Source organism: Geotrypetes seraphini, chromosome 2, assembly GCF_902459505.1.
Source record: "Geotrypetes seraphini chromosome 2, aGeoSer1.1, whole genome shotgun sequence".
In the NCBI taxonomy this organism is placed as follows: domain Eukaryota; kingdom Metazoa; phylum Chordata; class Amphibia; order Gymnophiona; family Dermophiidae; genus Geotrypetes; species Geotrypetes seraphini.
The window spans coordinates 194,470,737-194,495,001 of NC_047085.1; the positions used below are offsets into that span (position 1 = coordinate 194,470,737).

Here is a 24,265-nt window from a genome sequence, read left to right on the forward strand (position 1 = left end):
CATGAATCAATCTGAAGTGGGATTCCTTTCACCAGAGATTGTGGCGCTAAAAAAAGTTTAAAAATGCTTCAGGGCTAACCAAAAACATGAAAATAGAAATTTAGAGGGGGTGGGGAACAAAGCCCTAGATACAGAAACAGTGAAAATGTTGTTTTTCAACCTCCCCCCCCCATTTCTCATAGGCTTACCATGTTCTGGATAAATGATGCTGCAGCCTGCTGCTGATCTGAGAGTAGCTTGATCTGGAGGGATTCTATGCCTCAAGCAGCCAGTCAGTTGCCACGCCAAGATCTTTGGGCTGCTAGTCGGCCCTTAATCAGACTGAGCCTCCCCCCCCTTCCCTCAGGCTATGATGAGGGGGAGGCAAAACTGCAGAATCACAGTGAGCGCCCCAAAGGACATTATTACCACACTCTGATGGTTTTTAACTGTACATCGCTTAGATATTGTGATAAGCGATTCATCAAATAAATAAAGGTAAACTTGAAACTTGACACTATTGATGCCTAACAGCCTGTGCTCAAGCTCATGACCAAGTCAAGGAGGCAAGTAAATGCTGAGGGCCCGGAACCCTGTGCTCCACATATCTTAAGCAGAATGGCTGTACAGGTCCCCGAAGGATCTACCTGCTAGCTGCAGACTAAAGTCTGCTCCTCTCCAAGAAGGCACTGCAGTTCCTTGAGCAATATAAAAATCAAAAAACATTGTAAAATAATAAAGAAAGATACCTTTATGCTTGCCTGCAGAAGGAAGAACTGAAGGGGGGCAGCAGAGACGTAACTGAAACACTGTGTTTGACATTTTTTGCAGAATGCTCGGGAGACGGCATTGACAACTCTATACGTAGTTCAGCATGTTTATTAAAAGTTTTAACTGCACTTCGGTTTATCAACAGCACGGTTTACAAAATATATAAAACAAGAAAAGAAAGGCATGCCATGTAAAATAGGAAAGCAAAAAGAACAATAAAAAAAAATGAAATAAAGAATAAATAAATTAAATCTAAGAAAACTTGAAAAGGCAAATAATTTTGTTTAAATCTTGTTTAGTTGCATACCATCCCTATTGCACTAGAAACTGCCTTGGGTCTTCATAAAAAGGCAATTAATAAATCCCAGAAAATAATGCTGGATTAGTTCATCTGTCCCCACTGCCAATATAACTTCTTTACCACTTGCCCTCTCCCCCACACAACAAACAGACAAACTGCATCACCACAGAATCAAACCCTTATAGGTTCTAACTCGTTGCTCCCAGGTTGCAGACGTCAAACTTTTTATGTTAGGTCTAGGAACATTTTATTCAGCTAAAATAACATAAACGTAGTACCACCCTCCGTAATAGCCCTACTACGTCCATCACTTTCCAAACGCTCGGCAATGTAGTGAAATAAATAAGGGGCGGGATGATCTCTCTAGCGTTCTCTTCCGGGTTCCGCAGAACGAAGTAGCGAGTGACGTCATAGTAAAGTGGTACTCCGTTCAGGGTGCTAACGTGATTGCTACTATAGCAGCAACCGCGTATCCCATCAGCAGAAGCAAGGGCTAACCCTTGCGTGATTTTTCACCGGCGTGAAGGCGACGTGTTGCGTGCGTCCTGACGTTGAAAGTTCGCGTCACGTGAGCACTACGGAAGAAGTTGCGGAGTTGCATGTGCAGATAGTGTCTGTTATTGGGCAGCTCAGAGAAGGCGGTGGTAACAACAACTACCCTGGTGAAATGCTTGCCTCAAGGTACTTGCAGTCACTTTTTGGGAAGCAGGGGGCGAGGTGGCACGGTTTATTTTCCCCTACTCCCTCTTTGGATTATTTCTTTAGCCACTGGCCGGTTTAACAGATGAAGTTAGTGGGGATATGTTTTCCTTTGAACTTTCATCTTTCTTAGCTTTGTAGTAGCCTACGAATGGCTTTTGAATTTCTGAATCCCGTTTTAACTGCAAGACCCTATATGCATGATTCAGTTTCCTCTATACCTGCATATGTACGTAAGATTTTATAATATGATTGTTTTATCATGTATGCAGAGCTGTAAAGCTACCCAGATCTAGGAGAGAGATTTTTTACCCAGTCTTGGGTTTCTGACAGCTTCATCCTGTTACATGATGGGACTTGAAGTATTAATTTTATTGGGTAGAATCATGGATTACAAATACTGTACCATACTGCTTTGGGATACAAGTTTAAAACTAACACTGGCCAAAAAGCCTTTCTTGTGGAACCGGGTAACTTGGAAGCTTTGGGTTCTCTGGCTATCTTCCCAAATGGTCAAGTATTTAAAAATTATAGCTGTCATTTACTAATGTGTCTTATTTTTATAACTATTGTGATTCCTCAGTACCAGAGGACTAGTGTTTACATCTATGTCCCCCTCTCCCCCCCCTCCCCTAGGATGTGTCCATAAGACTATGGTAAAAATTGAGCCTTATTCCGAAGTCTGAATATGTTCTACCTCGTGTAGATAAGATAATGGTCAAAATTTGAAATAGTTTGGGACAAATTTAGAGGTTGCTCATGGTCTTACAATATTGTCATAATATGGCTGCTTTGGCTATACATAACAACGTGGTTAGAAATTGTTATTTAGTATTGGTTGGATACTAAACAGCTATTCATTGAAGCTGTTATTAACAGCAACATTTGAACAATAACTTAGTACTAGTAATTCTGCAAAGCAAACAGCAAGCTGAAGCCTGTCTCTCAATACTGGATGAGTGGAGTCTTCAGAGATGAGTCTGGGGACTGGTGTTTGATACCACTGCGAATAATAAAGGCCTGAAAAATGGTGCATGCACTTTTATTGAATCATCAGTAGGACAAGAGTTAGCATGGCCCACCTGTCGACATCATATGATGGAACTACACTTCTCCCTCAGTATTCGTGGTTTCAGCAATCACGGTTTTGATTATTCACGGTTTTTAGCATGCTGGCTCCTCCCCCCAAATTACATCAGCTTGCATAGAGAAATTTCTGATTCCAAGCGTTTACAGAAAAAATTGCTGATTCCCAACACTTTCTTTACTGTGTTTTGCCTCTTCTTCAGGAACAGGCCAGGTCTTTCACCATGTTATTTGTGATTTCACCATATTCATGATGGTTTTTAATAGAAAACAGTGAATAACATAAGAAAAAGTTATTTGCGTTTTTTCTGTATTTGAGGTTCTGTTAATCCCCTATCACAGCGAATATGGAAGGAGAAGTGTAGTGCTTGAATGCATCTTCACCCAACTGCTTGGAGTTAGTAGAGGACCAAATGTTGCGGTGTTCAAAAGATTTCAGCAAAAATGGCCGTACATGGACCAGAATTCATATGAGGTTGCTACTGACAATATGATATCTAAACAGTGTGATAAGGCGGTGGCTGTTGCCAGAAGGTTCCTAGGTTATATAGAAAGAGGAGTAACCAACAGAAGGGAGGTGTTGATGCCCCTGTATAGGTTGTTGGTGAGGCTGCACTTGGAGTATTGTGTTGTTTTGGAGGCCATATCTGGTGAAGGATATAAAAAGACTTGAAGCGGTCCAGAGAAAGGCGACGAAAATGGTAAGGGATTTGAACCAAAAGAAGTATGAGAAGAGACTGGAAGACCTAAATATGTATATTCTGGAGGAGAGGAGGGACAGGGGAGATATGATACAGACATTTAAATATTTGAAAGGCATTAATATAGAACCAAATCTTTTCCAGAGAAGAAAAAATGGTAAAACTAGAGGGCATAATTTGAGGTTACAGGGAGGAAAACTTAGGAGCAACGTTAGGAAATTCTTCTTCAAGGAGAGGGAAGTAGATGCCTGGAATGCCCTCGCGAGGGAAGTGGTGGAGAGGAAAGCAATGATGGAATTCAAAAAAGCATGGGATAAAAATAGAGGATCTCTAATTAGAAAATGAAGGATGTAAATTAAAGAACTAAGGCCGGTATTTGACAGACCTGCACGGCCTGTGTCCCATATATGGTGATTCGGTGTATGATGGGCTGAGGTGGGCATCAATGGGAACTCCATTAATATGGAACATGAGGATGTTGCTGGCCAGACTTTACGATAGATATTCTGCAAATAACGAGATGGTTGGATAGGCTGAAGTGAGCTTGAATGGCAACTTCAGCATTTGGAACCTAGGACAATACTGACTTTACAGTCTATGGCCCAGAAATTTCAAAGAGACAAGCTAATCAAATCATGTATTTTTTTAAAATGAGTATCACTTATGGGCAGATTGGATGGACCATTCAGGTCTTTATCTGCCCTCATTTACTATTTTTGATGCAATCATATCAGTGCTTCGGAAAGAAATTGCAACTTTCTGTAGAACAGTCTTGAATGCATCACATGCAAGGGAAGACTACAAGGAGCTATGTTTAATTTTTTTGGCGGCTGCCCAGATACAGATAAAGCAAAGCCATCATTTTGAATACCCGGTGCCTTCCACCATGTATGGTGAATGGCGAAGGCCTTCTACAGTATTAAGATATTTTTGTTCCAGTATAGGTTCTCTCTTACTGCCAAAGAAAGGCAAGGCATTAAAGAACTGGATCTCTTTGTAAGCCTAATCTACATTCGTTATTGGCATGAAGCATCTCTTCCTGTCTTTGTTAAATCCTGTCTGGTGGGTGTCAAAATAGTTTATCATTTTGATTTCAAAGGCCTCACGTTCATGGATTGTCTTAAAATTTCCTTTTAGCATTCTCCCCATAAAATCATTGATGCAATGATGTTCTGGTTTTCTGAAGTCATGTCCCACAGAGGTGGTTGGCATTGCAGTTTTTAATATATCTGGCTTGTTTCTCCAATGTAGCACCTTTCTTTACACTTTTTGCATTGAATGATATATACCACACTAAAAGATGAGCAAGAAAAATGACCTCATTTCGTGTTTTTTTTTTCCCTTGTCGCTATTAGACTAGTATTAAGTTTCCTCTATTTATAAAGAGGTAATGCTTCCCAGGACTCTCGATTTGTATTTTCCTGTTGGCTCTGTAGAATACTTATCTCCAAAACAGAGAAGAAAATTTCCTTGTTTTGTTTTAATATATATGTGTGTGTGGTTTTTAGCATGGGCTGCCAAGGTAAGTGCTCCATCGCTCATAGGAGTTCTCTGTGCGTTTGAGCATTTACTGTGCTGGCTTGCACTAAAAACCTCTAGGCAACTTGATAAAAGGGGCCCTGATTATTTATTGCTGATCCAGTGTTAAAGTTAAAATTGTATTTTGCCATCTTGGGCTTGCTACACACCTCCTGCTTTCACATCTGCTTGACTTTGCAGAAGCTAGCCTCTTTCTAATATATTTCTTTCTGTTTGGAAAAAGTAGGAATTATCCTCCCCTTTTACAAAACCGCACAGCAAAAGCCCCAATGCCCTTTAAATCTCTATGGGCTTTGGGGCACTTACCACAGCAGCATCTGCTAGCACAGCTTTGTAAAAGGCGGGGGGGGGGGGGGAATGTTTAAAGCTATAGTAGTATATTTGCAATGTTTTATGCACATTTTTAAAAATCAACAGAAATAAATTCAAAATGATAGCTTTATTTTGATGTGATTATGCCATTTTGGTTTTGATAGGTCTGTTGAAAATTTGCACAAGTTTCCTGCAGGAGTGGAATTACTCAGCAGGTAGGTTATTTTGCTTTCTAAAACACTGCAGTGGAGGGAGAGTGTTGCTGGTAAGAAAAGCAGGAGAGATCTGGATTCTATCAAAGTGAGGTTTCTCAGACAACTACTATGGCAACACAGAAGTAGAGGCAAACTATGGGCTCCTTTTATCAATGTGCGGTAGAGGTTCAATGCGCGGAATACCGCACGTTAAACCGCCTGCCGCGCTAGCCGCTAGTGCCTCCATTGATGAGGTGTTAGTATTTTGGCTTGTCGCGGGGGGTTAGCGTGTGATGAAATGTCCGACGCGCTAACCCCCCGTAGCGCACCTTGATAAAGGAGCCTTATGTCTCTGGCATTTGTAATGAACAGTTCCTGGTGAAATTTTTCATGCCGTTGTGCATTTTCACATTCTATTTCTAAATACAGTACAAAATGCATTAAAATTGGAATTTGTCTCATTGATTTAAACATATTTTGTTCTTTACAGTTTGAAAGAAGAATTTAGATATTTCAAAAAGAGCATAATTAAGAATAAAAATCAAAATGTCTTGATTGCTTAAGTTTTCACACTCTGTCATAGCAAACCCTAATCAACTCTATTTCCACAAATTACCTTGTAAAGGTCCATAAGTTAAAAAAGCCCAGTCACAGTAGCTAAGTTGATTCATATATCCTTAGACAAAAATTTGAGCCGATGTTTTCTGGTGTGAATTTGAAGCAAAGATCTAAACATGTTGAGCACAGATCTTCCAAAACGACTCTGGAATAAAGTTATTCTAAGGTAAAGATTAGGAGAAAGTAAGGAATATTGTGTGAATATTCCTTGGGGTGCTGTCAGGTCCATCACTGTAAAGTAAAAAGTGTTTTGCACCGTTAAGATGCTCTCTCAGTTAGATCATTCTTCCAAAATCAGTAGCCATAAGTTGAGGAAACTGCTGAGACAGGTCATTCCTTGTCATCAACAGCAGATGAATCTAGAGACCAGTGGGATTAAGTCCATCAACCAGCAGGTGGAGATAGAGAGCACTGAGTTGTCCTCAGGTATATCTTGGATGCACAGCCTCCAGGCCAACCGGTATACTCTATCTCCTGCAGGTTGATGGATGGGTTCCTCACAGCTCCTGGATTTTGCGGTGGATTTCGAGCCAGACTGGCTTCAGTTTCTTGGATCAGAAAAGAGAAATATTCCTGTGGCTTAGGCCTCAGTTAGATATTCCTGTGGCTTAGGCCTCAGTTGAGAGATATTCCTGTGGTTCAGGCCTCAGTTGAGAGATATTCTTCTGGCTCATGCCTCAGTTGAGCTGCGGGATGTTGGCTATATAGTGCCAACTTTGGGGGGCAACACCTGGGCTCTTCCAGGTCCCTTCCCCCTCCCCCCCTGAAGAACCTGGATACATGTGCTATGGGGGTTAGCCTCTGTATGATCGTGGGATACATACTCTCTGGAATTTCATATCTCCTTGGATGTGTGCTGCAGGGCAGGATTTGGGGACGGGGATTTCATGTTCACTTGTTTATTTCCCTCCCTACGTTTGGACTGCTTTGGTACATCCCACTAGTCTCTGGATTCATTTGCTATTGATGACAAGGAAGGTAAAATTATGTCCTTACCTGATAATTTTCTTTCGTTTAGTCACAGCGGATGAATCCAGAGCCCCACCCTGTTGTGAGATTTGTTGCTCTCAGGCGCGGTTTGGGCATGCCTTGTGGCTGAAATTGCATTCTCAAGTTTAAAGCATTAGTGGTTCGGGTAGCACATGTGATGAAAAGGAGTTGCATATGTTTCATATGTCTCATGCCTTTTATGTGCTTTATTTTAACTGCTTTGAGAAGACCTATACTGGTTGGCCAAGATATACCTGAGGACAACTCAGTGCTCGCTATCTCCACCTGCTGGTTCATGGATGTAATCCCACTTGTCTCTGGATTCATCTGCTGTGGCTAAAGGAAAAGAAAATTATCAGGTAAGGACATAATTTTACCTTGTGAGGTTTAAGATGATTTTTTTTCCCACTTGAAATTGCTGTACTCTAGTTCTTTTAACTCCACAAACAAGGCCTGCATGGGAGAATGACAAGAAAGAAGCTATTCCTGAAAAAAAGACATAAAAATGTACATTTGAAAACAGGGAGGCAATGTACATATAGTTTGTTGTCTGATGAGACCAAAGTGGTACTTATTAATTCCACGATGCCATACCTACAATAAGGTTCTTCCCAAGGTAGCACGTACTCAACTACCCTGATATGCCCTTATGCATAAATATTTTTATCAATTTTTAAGGATCCTCAGCGGCACCACTTAGGGCTCAATACCATCTCATTGCCCCAAGCTTTACGTGTCAATTCTTCATCGGGTCCTATCATAACTTGTACAATTCTATTACTTTTTATACTTTTGCATTTATAATTTTTGAAATTCTTTATAATTATTTAAATTTAAAAAGCTATACTTAGCTTTCTGTCATGTGGTCTCTGGCCAAGGGATTGTCATACCGACATGTTTCGCTATGGACTAGCTTTATCAAAGATAATCCCCCATGCACTAAATCGCCAGCAAACACGACCACTCTGCCTATAGAGATCATAAGAACATAAGCAATATGGTAACTCTTATCAGAGATGCCAAGGGTGGCCTATCCCAGCCACTTAGATTTACTGCCTCGGATGAATGAGATTGGATGTCAATGAGTGAGTTTTTTCTCATAGTGCATTTGGGACTTATCCGTATTTTTCGCTCCATAAGACACACCCTAAATTTAGAGGAGGAAAACAAGAAAAAAAAACATTCTGAACCAAATTCTCCCTGCCAGGCTCTGCACCCAACCCCACACTCCTTGCCAAGCTTTGCACCCTGCCCCCCCCTCCCTACCAGGCTTTGTACCCTGTCCCTCCTCTGGTGGTCTAGTGGTAGGCCAGGACAGGGCAGGCAGGCCTGGTGGCTGGCAGGCAGGTAGGGACAGGGCAGGCAGGGACAGGCCTCCCCCCCCCAGGTACCTATTTTTGCCCAGGCGCCCCCCCCCCCCTGGTACCTTTTTTTTTTTTTTAAATTCTGGCACCCTCCCTTGCTGGACGCGGCTGCCTCTCTTGTGGAGATCAGCACACAAGACTTCTTGCCTGCTTCCCGTGAGAACTGACAGTTGACACGGCTGCCTCCTCTTCTCTTCTCTAGCGGCAGTCTTATGGAGCGAAAAATACGGTAAATTTGCTGAAGTGGTAGAGAGACTGCATCCTGAAGAAGGGCTGCTAGTCACTCTTACTGACAAATAAGACATGCAACTAAAAATGAATTTCTGCATCAGGGTGACAATTTATATGTTTTAAACTGTTATCTTGAGCACTTACCAGTGCTAAACAACTTAGGGCTCCTTTTACAAAGGCGCTAGCCGCTACCGCCTCCTTTTGAGCAGGCGGTAGATTTTTAGCTAGCACGTGCTAATCCAGTGCGTACATTAAAAACGCTAGCACACCTTTGTAAAAGGAGCCCTTAAACTTTTATGGAAATAATTCAGCTCCCTCTTTAGTTTTTCCTTCTGCAAACAAACTCAGGTGTGTTCTGATCTGTTCTTTTGGGGTATTTTTCCATTGGATTTTTTAATGTTTTTGTGGCTTCAATGCTCAGAGATACTTTCTTGGGCTTACTCTGTCGGAGAAAGGACGCAGACCCGCATAGGCAAACTGCTGCTTCCAGGTCAATCTCCTTGAGTACCTTTGGAGCCAACCTGCTTTGTGTTCCTTCAGGAGGTAAGGGTCTGTTCCCCTGGGAGTGGCTCGCCTGCTGATTTCATCAGAGGTTTGAGCGCAGGCTATGGGGCCCTTGTGTAACAACCCTCTGGGTATCAGGGAGCTGGCTATTTAGTTTCTCCCCCCATCATTGTGTGAGGAATCTTGGAGGTGGGAGTCCGTGGTCTTGGTCAGTCCGACCAGCAGCCAGAATTCCTTCGACAGTTGAGGTCTGATAATGTCTAAGTCAGAAATCCTTTTCCTGCAGACAGGCAGATTCAGGCAAGCAGGCACCAGAAGTCACAGTGAGTACTTCCATTATTCCCTATGGGGAAAATTGGGTGGTGGGGGAGGGGCTGTAAATGTTTTCATTTTTAGAGGTTTCTGGGTTTAGGATTCAGTTCCCCCTTCTCCAAAACTCTAAAATTGCTATTTTTTATTTTCTGATCTAGCTCCAGTGGCCTGTTTTTCTTGATGGTGGTCATCTTGGATTTTTAGCAATCTTTTTTAAACATAATTTTTTTGCCTCAGAACTGCTTGATTTTACTAGAGCCCACCTCTGATGGATGCCCCGGGCCATTCTAATCTCGTACCTTGTTTTTTGCACAGAGTTGCCAGTTGAGGAGTGGCCATATGGGACACGAAAGGAAGGGATGGGAGCTTTTGAGCTCAGCCCCCAATCAGTCCTCCAAGGCCTTGGAACCCCCCCAAATCCCAGATAATCTGGCCTAAGGGGATAAGATCCTTCTCAGCTGACCCGTTCATCAATGGGGCAAAATGCAGAAGAATCTCCTCTTCCCCAGTCTGAGGTTGTGCAAGGAGCCTCAGGTCCCCTGATGCAAGGCTTCTGCAATTTTTCTCAGTCTTTTATTGAAAGCCTACTTAAAAGGACCAGGAAGTGCTGCTTTCCTTTCCGGCATGCTGGCTCCTCTTCAGAGGAATCCATCTCTTAGGCAGGCATCTCCGCTTCATACCATGCTGGCTCCCAGTGTCAGTAACCCTTTGGAGTAGGACTAAGATGACTGGAAGTCCCTCCCCATGCCTTATTATTGCAGGGTTCTTCTAAGGAGGTAATATCTAGATGAGCAGGAAAAAAATTTGTGCATTAAGTGCTGCACATGAAGGAGCACTGCAAGGTGGAAGGCTGATGGGCATCGAACTTCAACTTAGAAGGTGTCAGATATGGCATGGGAAACGGAAGCTGATCTGAAAAAGCAACTTAATGAGGGATCATTGCTGTGATCCACTGCCACTCCTGCCCCCTGTGCAGTCAATGGAGGTTTTTTTGAAGGGAGGTTATTTTGAAGTGAGCCCATTTAGGAGTGCATTGCAGTAGTCCATAAGGAGAGGACAAAGGCATAGAGTAGCTGATAGAAGTCAAGTTCTGAGAAGTATTATCTGATTTTCTGTAGCTGCTGAAGATAATAGAACGAGGTGGATACCACTTGGGAAATATGGTCAGAGAGCAAGAGTTCGCCATCCAGGATCACTCCTAGGCTGCGTACTTTTGTCTTTGGCTGTCGGGGTGGCTGATTCCCAAGAGATCAACAGGCGGACAAGTTCAGGGTCACCTCTCTATATCCAGAGGAGCTTGGTTTTTGCCGCAATTAGTTGCAGTTTGTTTTGGGACATCCAGCTTTTTGTTTCCGAGAGGCAGTTGTGTAGTTTGGAGATTTGGGCATCTCAGTCTGAGCCTAGCAGTAGGTACAGTTGTATGTCGTCTGCAAATGAATGGATCTTTATGTGGTGTTTTGAGGCGATGTCTATCACTGGTCTGATACAGAGGTTGAAAAGCAGAAGGTGACAGGAGAGTGCCCTGCGGTACTCCATATTTTATTGGTTTGAATTACAATAGAGTAGATCTTAGTAGGACGCTTTGGGTCCTATGGCTCAAGAATGATGAGAACCACTGGAGTGCTTGATCACTAATTCCAGTATTGGCGGGGTGATCAATGGTATTGAAGGCATCACTGAGGTCTAGAAGGACCAGCAGCCTGTTGTCTGCTAAGATTGTTTCTGTGCTATGGAATTTTCTGAAGCCAGATTGGTTTGAGGAGAGGGCATTCTGTCTGTCAACGAAGGCTTGGAGTTGCGATAGTACAGTCTTTTCAAGGATCTTGGAGATGAAAGGAAGGTTGGAGACTGGTCTGTAGTTGCTGGGTTCACTTGGATCAAGGGTTGATTGTTTTTAAAGATCAGCCTGATTGCTGATTTCCAGCTTTACGGTACCATTTCTGATTGGAGAGAGGAATTAAATAAGTAGGATCGATTTGACAAAGGCATCTTTTGTGGCCGTCGGGAGATTCAGCGGGCACAGGTCAAGGATGGATCCATAGAGTCGTAGCGTGGTGATTGTTTTAGCTAGGTTGTCATAAGATGCCAGTTCAAAGTGATCGAGGGTTATGGTTCCAGATTCTCTCATGGTTGTGGTGGTGGGTTCATTCTGGGTGTTTACTGGGTTTTGGGGTGTTGAATCAAGATTTGTGCATCTTCTGTCGATTGCTTTCTTGGAAGTAGATGGAGAGGGTTTCAATGTCCAAGTTGGTTTGTAGATTTTTTTTTTTTTTGTTTCCTTGTGAGGAAGTGAGCAAGTTTTTTTGTCAGTGTGAAGAGGTTCCTCAATCTATTTGGAGCTTTCTGTAGGAGATAGTATAGTTAGATATTTTTGCATCATGGATGGATGGATAGTTTATACTTAGTTTTTTACAGTAGGCTTTGCCCTTTTTTGTCTTTGGATTTGCCCCAGTGTCTTTCAGGTTTTCTTAGTTCTCTCTTTTTTTTTCTGAGGGCATTCATGAACCAGAGGGAGGAGAAGTTGCGAGCATTAGGTTTTATTTCCTTGGTTTCCACTAGGTTTTCATACAGAGTCTTGACTTGCATGTGCCAGTTTGATGCAGCTTCTTCGTGGGTGTCGTAGTTTCCCTGTTTGTGGTTCCAGCTCTGCCTGCATGGAGAAGAAACAGACAGTTTGTTCTTGTACCACTTTCCTGTTATTTTCTGTTTCATGGTCCCATATCATATTTGTCATACACTAAAAATTAGACCAGGTTGGTTACCGTCATTCTAATATTGTATTTGTTCTTTAGAACCAGCTGGGAAAAAAAAAATGAAATTTTGTTCCTATTCCAAAATAGTTTTTTTTCTTGATTCATTTGTGTTCATATACATATGTTGGTTTTATCTTCAGGAGCAGCACCTCTGCCATCGGGTGCTGCTCCTCACTCCAACCGCGACTTCGGGCCGCGTGGGAGCTGTTGCTCCGCCCCCGAAACCCAGAGAATTTCATCGCTCTCCTCGGGAGCAGCTCCCCTGCCTTCGGGGCTGCTCCTCTCTTCAGCCCGGTGACTTCGGGCAGCGTGGGAGCCCTGCTCTGCCCCCGAATTCCCCTGCAAGACCGAGTTTTCTTCAGGAGCAGCACCTCTGCCATCGGGTGCTGCTCCTCACTCCAACCGCGACTTCGGGCCGCGTGGGAGCCGTTGCTCCACCCCCGAAACCCAGAGAATTTCATCGCTCTCCTCGGGAGCAGCTCCCCTGCCTTCGGGGCTGCTCCTCTCTTCAGCCCGGTGACTTCGGGCAGCGTGGGAGCCCTGCTCCGCCCCCGAATTCCCCTCCAAGACCGAGTTTTCTTCAGGAGCAGCACCTCTGCCATTGGGTGCTGCTCCTCACTCCAACCGCGACTTCGGGCCGCGTGGGAGCCGTGCTCCGCCCCCCGAAACTCAGAGAGTTTCACCGTTTCCCTTCAGTAGCAGCTCCCCTGTCTTTGGGGCTACTCCTCACTCAAGCCCGGTGATTTCGGGCAGTGTAGAAGCCTGCTCCGCCCGAACTTCCCTCGGGGTCTACCCCCCCATACTTTTCCTCCGCCCGATGCCGCTACCCAAGCGGGAGGCCTCTACTCCCGCTCTCTAGAACCAGAGGTGCGCGCCGAAAGCCTCCTACCGGAGTAGGTTTCCAATCGGGCTGTTCCTGCCCAATCTCTTATCTGGCCACGTTGAATCTTTCACCTGGTCCACCCAGGTCGGCGCAACCCACAAAAAAAAAATAAAATTTAAATTTAAAAAAAAAAATAAAAATTATTTTTTCAATCCCAGACCCCAAGATACACTCCTTGACTTATTTACTCAACTGTACTGCTTGTTCTCCTTAATTAACATATTTAGCCAACTGCACTGCTTGTTCCTTTTAACTGCATAATTAGCCGACTGCACTACCTGTTTTTCTTAAACTACATATCTTAGCCAACTGTATTGCTTATTTCTTTTAATTGCATATTTAGCCAACTGCATTGCTTGTTTCTTTAATTTGCATATCTAGCCAAGACCCTTTTCAAATTGTTTGACACTAAGTTCCAACCTGTCCGTTATCACACTAGAAGCTGTGGGACACAAATTCCTTTCAGTCTCTGTTCCTCTCCCATTCGCTATCAGCCCTCCAAACTCCTCTCTTCCCCTCCCCCCCTCCTGGCAAACTCACTGACAAACCCCTTCTCACTGGACCACCCGACTCCAACCATGAAGCCTTCACTCTGGCCTCTTATCCTCCTTCTCTGCTCCCTCACAAACATTTTCCACTCCCAAAAACCTCTTCCCCCAAACTCTCCCGATGCTACATTCCCCAACAACATCTGTCCTGGGCTCAGAATCCCCACGCTAGTACCCACCAGACTACATCATTTCAAAAAGCACCGAGTTGCTAACCTCACCTCCCTAAAGCCTGTTCCCCCAGCAAACCTGCCCAACCTTACCTCTGACTCTCTCACCCCAGTCCCTACTCTCTATTGTAATGCCAGGTCCGTCAGAAATAAGACCCAAATAGTAAAAGATTTACTTGAGGATTTTGATCCGGGTTTTTTGTGCATCACTGAATCATGGATCGAAAAAGATGACTTACTCACACAAAATGAACTCTGTCCCCCAGGCTACCATGGTCTTTTCTCTCCTAGAATAAATCGAAAAGGAGGAGGTCTAGCCCTTCTCTACAAATCATTCTTTAATGTTGAGCTCCTAGAAAAGGATAGTCATCCCTCCCTGGAATTCATGCTAGCCTCAATAAACGACGAACTTCGCCCCCACCCATTAGGCATCCTGCTACTTTACCGCCCACCCACCCCCTAGAATAAATCCTCTGACTTTGTTCTTGAGACCATAACAAAGGCCTATCTAAAATTCCAAAGACTACTGATCATAGGTGACATAAACCTTCACCTAGACGACAACACCAACAATGACTCAACTGAGTTCAAAGACTTCCTCACTTTCTTAGGCTTCACTGCTCCCCCGCCCACCCCTACCCATGAAAAGGGGCACTCCATTGACATCATTAGCTTCCTTGACCTGACTGAGCATAAAACTTCCACAGATATGACCCGTTGGGAACATGTCCCCTGGTCTGATCACCTCCTAGATTCTTTCTGCCTCCCTGTCTTCATGTCAGCCCTTGATACCCCAACCCTTGCCACAAACTCCATCACCTACCGCAAAAAGATCTCAAATGAACTATTCTGGTCCCAGTTTCTCAACAAACTCCCTCCTCTTCCCACTCGCACGGACCCTGATTCAATCTGGCACAACTGGGTGACTCTTTCCGAATCCACGTACCGTGCCCTTGCCCCTCTAACCACTAAACCCAACTCCTACTCTCACAAGGCTCCCTGGTACCTCCCATACCACAGAGAATTAAAACAGAAATGTTGGGCCCTGGAACGGAGATGGAAAAAATCAAAATCCCCCCTAGATAAGCAATCCTGGAGAGAAAACATCAAATCCTACAACTCCGTACTAAAAAAAGCTAGGAAGAATTACTATGGAGACAAAATCTCCAGGTCAAAAAACCAAAACAGTACACTGTTCCACATCTGGCGGAACCTAACTTCTAAAAACGACTCCGCCCCCTCCCCCCCTCCCATCTCCAAATGACCTAGCCAAATTTTTCAACGAGAAGATCACTACCATAAAGAGCTCGTTTCCCTCAGCTATCTTCTACAACTCTCTCCCCCCGAAAGACTCCGACGCTATCCCTGCCAACAGATCATGGACTACATTCGAACTTGTATCCGAGACCCAGATCTCTAAACTTTGCCTAAAACTTAAATCCTGCAAGTGCATCCTAGATCCCTTCCCATCCTACCTTTACGAAAAAATCCCTGCACAGGCCATCTCTTCCCTTACTAACCTCATAAACAAAGTCTTACTATCGGGCCTGTTCTCCACCGAAATGGGACACATTGCCTTATCCCCTCTTCTGAAAAAACCCGATCTTGACCCTTCCTCACCATCGAACTATTGCCCCATAGCAAAGATCCCTATTTTAACAAAACTTTTAGAGACCATAGTCGCCACTCAGCTCTCCTCTTACCTAGAGAGATTCTCCATTCTCCAACACTACCAATACGGATTTAGGCCCAATTTCAGCACCGAGTCCCTCCTAGTTTCCCTAATCTCAAAGGTGCAACAACTACACGCCCGAAACAAATTTGCTGTTCTCCTACAGTTTGATCTCTCCGCGGCTTTCGACGTTCTGCATCACGACATACTAATCTACCAACTTTCCGAGATTGGAATAGACTCTTCTGTCCTAAAGTGGTTCTCAAACTTCCTTCGCGATCATTCCTACATTGTCAACACAAACGGCTCCAAATCCGCTTCGTGGACACCATCCTGTAGTGTTCCACAGGGCTCTCCCCTATCCCCTATTCTCTTCAACATGTATATGACCTCCCTGAAGCTCCTTAAACTATCCCCTCTTGAAACAATTTACACATATGCAGACGATATCCTCATCCTCCTCGAAACAGATCCAAACCTTACAAACCTCCAAGAGAACATCACATCATGCATAATGAGACTTCACGCCTGGTCCCTCTCAGTACAGATGAAATTAAATGAATCAAAAACAAAATTACTCTGGCTCGGCCCAAAATTAGCTCACCTGCCCGCCCTCTTCGCCCTACCCACAGGCCCTGCTCTACACCTTGAGTTCTCAAGCAAGGTCCTCGGCATCACTATCGACTCCTCCCTTTCCCTCAACGATCACCTGAATTCCCTGGCAAAATCTTGTTTTTTCAGCCTCCACATGCTGAGGAAAGTTAGATCTTATTTTCACCAAAAGCATTTCACCGTCCTTGTACAATCCATCATCCTATCCAAACTCGATTATTGTAATGCCATCTACTTAGGCCTAACGAAAAAAAGTCTTTGCAGACTCCAGCTTATCCAGAACACTGCGGCCAAGCTGATTTTTGCTAAACGCAAATATGACCACGTCTCCCCTCTACTTACCAATCTTCACTGGCTCCCAGTACTTTCCAGAATTCATTTCAAATGCTCCTGCCTGGCTTTCAAGATCATTCACGGCATCCCACGGCAACCCACACATACAATCAAGGTGAGGTAGAGCGGAGACAGCACACATAAAAGAGACAGCAAGGCAAGCAACATAAGGAAGCAGCAGGCAAGGTACACAAGCACACACGAGGGAAGCAAGAAATGGAAGCCCAAGGAAGTCAGAAAGTGAGCTTTCCGGTCTTCTGTATCGGCTGCAATATGTATGACTACCTCCCTTCGGGGATCCAGGCATACATTTGCAATCGATGCATGGAGATGGATAGCTTGAAATGTCAGGTAAGACTATTGGAAGGAACAGTGATGGAACTCGAAGACAGAATCCGAGCACAGGAGAAGATTCTAGTGGAGTACAGCCCAAACGACGAGGTCCAGGAACTAGAAATGTTCATAGAGGAAGCTCATCAGCACCACGTAGAGATCCCAGGGCTGGAAAACTGTACTCAGGAAACCCATGTGAGGAGAGAAGACACCCATGCAAACACAGAAGAAACCGAAGACGAGGTAGGAGACAACCGCACACCAGGAGGAATAGTGAGAGCACAGGAAGACATCCCCCCACCCAAAGAACAGGAAACAATTTCAAGAGTATCATTGGAGGAAGAAGACTGGCCCTACTCCAAGGACGTGGACCTACGCCCCCCAAGGAACTCCCGAATAAAGAAGATGGGGATCATTGTAGGCGACTCCATTATACGACATGTGGACAGCCACACCGCAGGAAGAAGAGAGGACAGAGTCTGCCTGGAGCAAGAGTGAAGGATGTGACCAACAGGATCTCCAGGATCATAGATGGCGCAGGGGGAGAGGACACCGCTGTGCTTATCCACGTGGGAACAAATGATGTGAGCGGGCGGAAGTATGACAGGGAAGAGCTGAAGGGCCAGCTCCGCTCACTCGGAAGACAACTGAAGATCAGGGAGGTGAAGGTGGCCTTCTCTGAGATCCTCCCAGTACCAAGAGCGGATGGAAAGAGACAAGGGGAATTGCAAGTAATCAACGCCTGGATGAGACGATGGTGCGAAGAAGAAGGCTTCAACTTCGTGCGCAACTGGACGGCGTTCTGGGGAAAAAGCAAGTACTACAGAAGGGACGGACTACACCTCAACAAGGAAGGAGCAAGAGTTTTGGCAGGCAACATGAAGAAGGCAATCGAGATGGCTTTAAACTGAAAGATAGGGGAAAGCCGACAGTCGACCACCGGTCGATGGCACGGATAGCAGGATGCCCCGACGAAGAAGCCAAGGACTACTACTCCTACACAAGAGAAGACGACCTCACAGCCAATAAGGGAGAAAAAGCAGGAAGGGACAACTCAGACACAGGAGGGGACGACCACACAGCAAACAAGGGTGATAACACAGGAGCAGTAAAGGATACCGTAATTGAAACTATAGGGACGGCCAAGAGTAGAAGGTCCAAAAAGGTAACACGAAGGGAACTTAGATGTATGTATACGAATGCTAGAAGTCTAGGTAACAAAATGGGGGAACTAGAGACAATAGCAAGACATGACATATTGGATATCATTGGCATAACAGAAACATGGTGGAATGAAGAAAACAAATGGGACACAGTACTACAGGGATACAAACTGTATAGAAGAGATCGAGTAGGGCAGAAAGGTGGAGGTATTGCTCTATATGTTAAGGAGGGAATAGATTCTGTTGAAATGGTTACAACAGAAATGAAAGAGAAGCTTGAGTCACTCTGGATCAAAATTCCTGGTCAATATGGCGCAGATACGAAAATTGGCCTTTACTATCGTCCCCCAGGACAGGCGGAGGAAACTGACTCAGAAATGATGGAGGAAATCAAACAAGAATGCAAGACAGGCAATGTAATTATATTGGGAGAGTTCAATTTCCCATGGATAGACTGGAAACTAGCAACCTCCAACTGCGGCAAGGAGGCCAAGTTCCTGGAGGTGCTAGGGGATTGCTTCCTGGAACAAATGGTAAAAGAGCCGACAAGAGGCAACGCCACCTTGGACTTGGTCCTAAATGGCCTCACGGGACCGATAACAGAAGTGGAAGTCGTGGTTCCACTGGGAACGAGTGATCACAATGTAATCAACTTTAAACTTGACATCGGGAAAGGGAAACATGCCAAAACCTTAACCACCACCTTAAACTTTAAAAAGGGTAAATACGATCGCATGAGAGCCATGGTAGAAAAACGACTCGAGAAGATGGTGGACAAACTTGAAACGGTAGATCAGGCATGGTCCCTACTGAAAAATACTATCACAGAAGCACAAGATCTCTACATTCCGAGGATTTCCAAAGATCGGAGAACAAAGAGCAAAAGAGAACCGGCATGGCTTACCATACAGGTGAAGGAAGCCATAAAAGAAAAGAAGGACTCTTTCAAAAAATGGAAATGCATAAAGACAACCGAAGCCTGGAACAAACATAAAGATGATCAGAAGAAATGTCACAAGGCGGTGAGGGATGCCAAACAGGAATATGAGGAAAAAATAGCCCAGGAGGCCAAAAACTTCAAGCCCTTCTTTAGATACGTGAAAGGGAAAAAACCTGCAAAAGAGGCTGTGGGACCCCTGGACGACCAGGGAAGAAAAGGGTACATCAAGGAAGATAAACAAATCGCAGACAAACTAAATTCCTTCTTTGCGTCCGTCTTTACGAAGGAGGACACCTCAACAATACCTGAAGCGGAGAAAGTGTTTGCAGGAAAAATAGAAGACAGCCTCACCACAGTTGAAGTGGACGTAGACCAGATATACTATCAGATCGACAAACTTAAAAGTGACAAATCCCCTGGACCGGATGGAATTCACCCAAGAGTCTTAAAGGAATTGAAGGTTGAAATCGGAGAGTTATTGCAAAAACTTGCAAACCTGACAATCAGAACTGGACAGATACCGGACGACTGGAGGATAGCGAACGTCACGCCAATTTTCAAAAAAGGATCGAGAGGGGAACCGGGCAACTATAGGCCTGTGAGTCTTACGTCTGTCCCCGGCAAGATGGTTGAAGCACTGATCAAGGATAGCATAGTCTGGCACTTGGATGCACACGACTTGATGAAACCCAGTCAACATGGATTCAGGAAAGGGAAATCATGTTTGACGAATTACTCCAATTTTTTGAGACCGTGAACGAGCAAATTGATAGTGGGAAGCCGGTGGATATAATATACTTGGACTTCCAGAAAGCGTTTGACAAAGTCCCACACGAAAGACTTCTCAGGAAACTACAAAGCCATGGCATAGAGGGAGATATACAAAGATGGATAGGCAAATGGCTGGAAAACCGAAAGCAGAGAGTGGGCATAAATGGGAAGTTCTCTGACTGGGAGAAAGTGACTAGTGGTGTACCCCAGGGCTCGGTACTTGGGCCGATCCTTTTTAATATTTATATCAATGACCTGGAGGAAGGAACATCCAGTGAGATCATCAAGTTTGCAGACGATACAAAACTATGCCGGGCAATCAGATCGCAGGAGGATAGAGAGGAACTCCAGAGCGACTTGTGTCGGTTAGAAACATGGGCGGAGAAATGGCAGATGAAGTTCAATGTGGAGAAATGCAAGGTAATGCATTTAGGCAATAAAAATAAGGAATACGAGTATACAATGTCAAGTGCAACTCTGGGGAAGAGTGAACAAGAAAAGGACCTGGGTGTACTGATAGATAGGACCCTGAAGCCGTCGGCACAATGCGCGGCAGCGGCAAAGAAGGCAAATAGAATGTTGGGCATGATAAAGAAAGGAATCTCGAGTAGATCGGAGAAAGTTATAATGCCGCTTTATAGGGCAATGGTCAGACCACACTTGGAATACTGCGTCCAACATTGGTCTCCCTACCTAAAGAAGGATATAAAACTGCTGGAGAGGGTGCAGAGACGAGCAACAAAACTGGTGAAGGGTATGGAAAAACTGGAATACGAGGATAGACTTATAACACTAGGATTGTTCTCCCTTGAGAAAAGGAGACTGCGTGGGGATATGATCGAGACCTTCAAAATACTGAAAGGAATCGACAAAATAGAGCAGAGAAGATTATTTACATTGTCCAATTTGACACGGACTAGAGGACATGTAATGAAGCTAAGGGGGGACAGGTTCAGGACTAATGTCAGGAGGTTCTGCTTCACTCAGAGAGTGGTTGACGCCTGGAATGCCCTCCCAGAGGAGATTATTGCGGAATCGACCGTCCTAGGCTTCAAGAGCAAACTAGATGCATATCTCCTTAAGAGAGGCATATAAAGATATGGTGGACTATAAATTACGCCAGGTGTACACCTGGCAGGGCCTCCGCGTGTGCGGATCGCCGGACTTGATGGACCGAAGGTCTGATCTGGAGATGGCAGTTCTTATGTTCTTATGTTCTTATCCTTCCACCCCTAATCCCTCTATCCTTCCTCGCCCTGACACCAACTACCACCAGATCAGCCCACAGACATAAACTATCCTTCCCCTCTCTACACTGCATCCTCCACGCAGGTAAACTGGGTAGATCCCTCCTCTCCAAAATCACGGGCCTCTGGAACGATCTCACTGTCCCGCTGCGGAACCTGGGCTCCCTCCAACTATTCCGAAAACAACTGAAAACCTGGCTTTTCTCTAGCATATAACATCTCTTCTCCTGATTACATCCCCTCTTTTTATGCTTTGTAAACTCTTTCTCTTCCCTCTTCCCATATTTTTTAAACTTTGTAAACCGTGTCGAGCTCCACTTCCGTGGAGAAGATGCGGTATATAAACCTAAGGCTTAGTTTAGTTTAGTTTAACAAAGGTAATATGTATAAATAAAACAAAACCAGAAACATAAAATTAAAAAATACCTTTTTTATTTGACTAACTTAATGTAGTTTATGATTAGCTTTCAAAGGTAACTCCTTTCTTCCTCAGGCTAACACGACCATCATACCATTTCAACTTAACAAAAAAGAGAAACTTGCCTACAAAATGTCGAATTTGGGGGTAAATTGGTGTATATCTTTCAGTAGTAGATTAAGATAATTACATCCAAATACAACAATAATTTCCATGTCCTCAGAGGACTTTTAATCTAATTTTGTACCTGAGGTTGTGACATGCTAGAAGTCACAAGGAGTAGCCGTGCAATTTGAATCCTTACTAACCTGGTTCTCTTAGAGGACAGGTAAATAATTTTGTGTCCTAATAAGTAAAATGTGGTTGTATTGGTATAGATTATAGAATCATATTGGTAAATAGATTTTTTGTGTTGTTTTATGTTTCTGAACAGGACTTGCAAGTAATTTGTTTAGCTACTGTATAAATGCCATGTTACAAGTAAATCCAGGAATCTTTCAGCAGAATCCTTCTAGAATGTTTGTTTTTCTCTGTGGATTTTGTCATTTAATTCTCACAGAAAGGAATTTAACAAGTTATATATGCACAAAGCTGTGAACAGGAACCACTCTTAATATATTTTTTTACAGTTTTATGATAGAGGTGCCAGTTTCAGAAATTTTTATATGAAGTGTTTCTAAAGCCTCTCTAATTGATTAGAATGGGTTGAGACTGATTTTCATTATGGTTTATGAAGATAGACAAGCCATATGGGCCAAAGTAATAACTGGGAAGAATTGATTAAATGAGCAGAGATTTATAAATTGCTACTCAGAGTGCTTTCCCTGTTAAGGTTGATTTAGTGGATTTCAACAAAATAACTATTTGGGGTGCAATGAATTGGTGATGACAGGTTTTCAGAAGGTATAGTATTCTTTTGAAATCTCATGGCAGTCTAAATAAATAACATGTCACAGTAATTTAACCCTATAAGCTAAATTGAAAATCTAGTTTAATTTTCCTTGAAGTGCATTGTATCAATATAGAATTGTCAGCTATGATTTGGTAATTTTTGGCCGTAAGAGTCTTAAGCTTTGACATCTGTAATCTGTGGGAATTGTCTAAGTATCCTTTCCCTCATATTTCCTCCTGCTGCTGTCTCTCTGGCCCACTAATGTGTGTGTGCATCTGTCTTACCTATTTAATTTTTCTAATTTTAATTAACCAGAAACATTTAATCCATAAGTTACTTTAGCCTAGATTCACTAACCACACGGATCTGATCCGATCTGTAGGTGATCAGATCCGTGATGTGGCTGGGTGCCCGATTCACAATGCGTCAGCATGCAAATTAGGCTGATCGGAGGCACTCCCCAAACCAACCACACTAATCGCTGAAGAGCGATCCTGACGCATGCACAGACCATCTTCTTTGCCTAAAGATGGTCTGTGCATTCGCTGGTCTTCCGTAGGACTGCTCATTGGCTGATTGCCCCACACTTCGGAAAAAGACAGGATCGGAGCTGGCAAAGCCAAGGTTGCATTTTTCTTCCTGCACTTTTCAGAGCTGGAAACTTTACTTTTTTCACAAGCCCATGGTTTTAACCCGCAGGCTGCACTGCAGTGTGTTCTGGAACAGAACATGCTGCAGTGCAGCCCCGCTTTAAACCCGTGGGTTAAAACCACTGGCTCGCACTGTGGGGAAGGGCGGCAGAGCAGGAGAAGTATCAAAGAAATGGCAGAGAAACGGGTCCCAGGGAAGCTTAGCTATCAAGGAAAAGCCTCCCGATGGCTGTAATTGATGGGTGTAGTGTGCGGAGCTGGCACAGGGATGAACAGCGGTAGCAGAATGATAGGAGGAATAAAGGATTCCCTGGTTCTCCTGTGGGAGCTGCAGTGCAGAGATGTCCTTGGGGTAGCTGGTAAAAAGGCTTTTTATTGTGCATGGAGACGTACTTTAAGAGCTCGGAGGTTTTGGTCTTTGGGAACTGCTGAAATTGCTTGCAGAGTCAGCAGGGACGTGAATGACTGATCCTCAGCAGTTGCTTGGTTTTGGATTGGCCAGCCAAGTTGGTGTGCCTGAATTTTTTTTAGTGAATCAAGGCCCTTCCTACTTTGCATGTCATTTCCCCTCATTTGCATGATCGGATCGAGTGTGGATACGCTCGGAAGTAAGGTTAGTGAATCGGATCGGGGTCGCAAAGCGGTCAGGATACGATCGGTGTCCTTAGTGAATCTAGCCCTTTGCACTACAGTTGTCACTGTTTTGGATGTTGTGCATGGGGTGCTGCAGGGATTGGCCCTTTCAACTCTTCTTTTTATTGTAAAGGTGTTTGAACAGTTGGCTATTCATTATCGACTTTATACCGACGATGTGCAATTCTATTTTCCTATTTTGAATTGGGGACAACAATTTGTAGAGCGGTTAAAGAGGTGTATGAGTGCAATTGAACAATGGATGAATGAAAATAAGCTTTTATTGAATGTTGGTAAAACAGAGATTACAGGGGAAAATGATGAAGCGAATTGACCAACTAATGTGCAGTTGGCGGATTATGTAATTTGCGTTAAAAATGAATTATGCTTGCTGGGAGTGGTATTAGATTATCATCTTTCAGTGGGAGCACAAGTAGTTCAGTCTGCATCTTTTAAGTTGAATTTGTTGAAGAGATTGAAGCCTTTGTTGCCGCAGTGTGATTTCTGGAATGTTTGCAGATTCTAGTATTCTGCAAAACATTATATTTAGAAATTGTAAGAAGTTACATGTGCAAACAAAAGCAAAATCCAACTGGTCTGCAGTAAATAACAATGAAAGCAAAACAAAGAACAACTGCAGACAGGG

The 24,265-nt window shown here is 43.9% G+C and overlaps 1 protein-coding gene across 3 annotated transcripts in view; it reads left to right on the forward strand.

The window, feature by feature from the left end:
• Positions 1–1,577: 1,577 nt before the first annotated feature.
• DTNBP1 (dystrobrevin binding protein 1) overlaps positions 1,578–24,265 on the forward strand; it is a 155,575-nt gene continuing 132,887 nt past the window's right edge. Inside the window, exons 1-2 of one of the 3 annotated variants that reach the window (XM_033929593.1) lie at positions 1,578–1,732; positions 5,553–5,603. In XM_033929593.1, coding sequence (XP_033785484.1) covers positions 1,719–1,732; positions 5,553–5,603 — 65 coding nt within the window. In that variant the 5' untranslated portion in view covers positions 1,578–1,718. Of the gene's footprint in view, positions 1,733–1,763; positions 1,980–5,552; positions 5,604–24,265 lie in introns of those variants that run through there. The other 2 variants (XM_033929594.1, XM_033929592.1) reach the window with 2 other exon arrangements.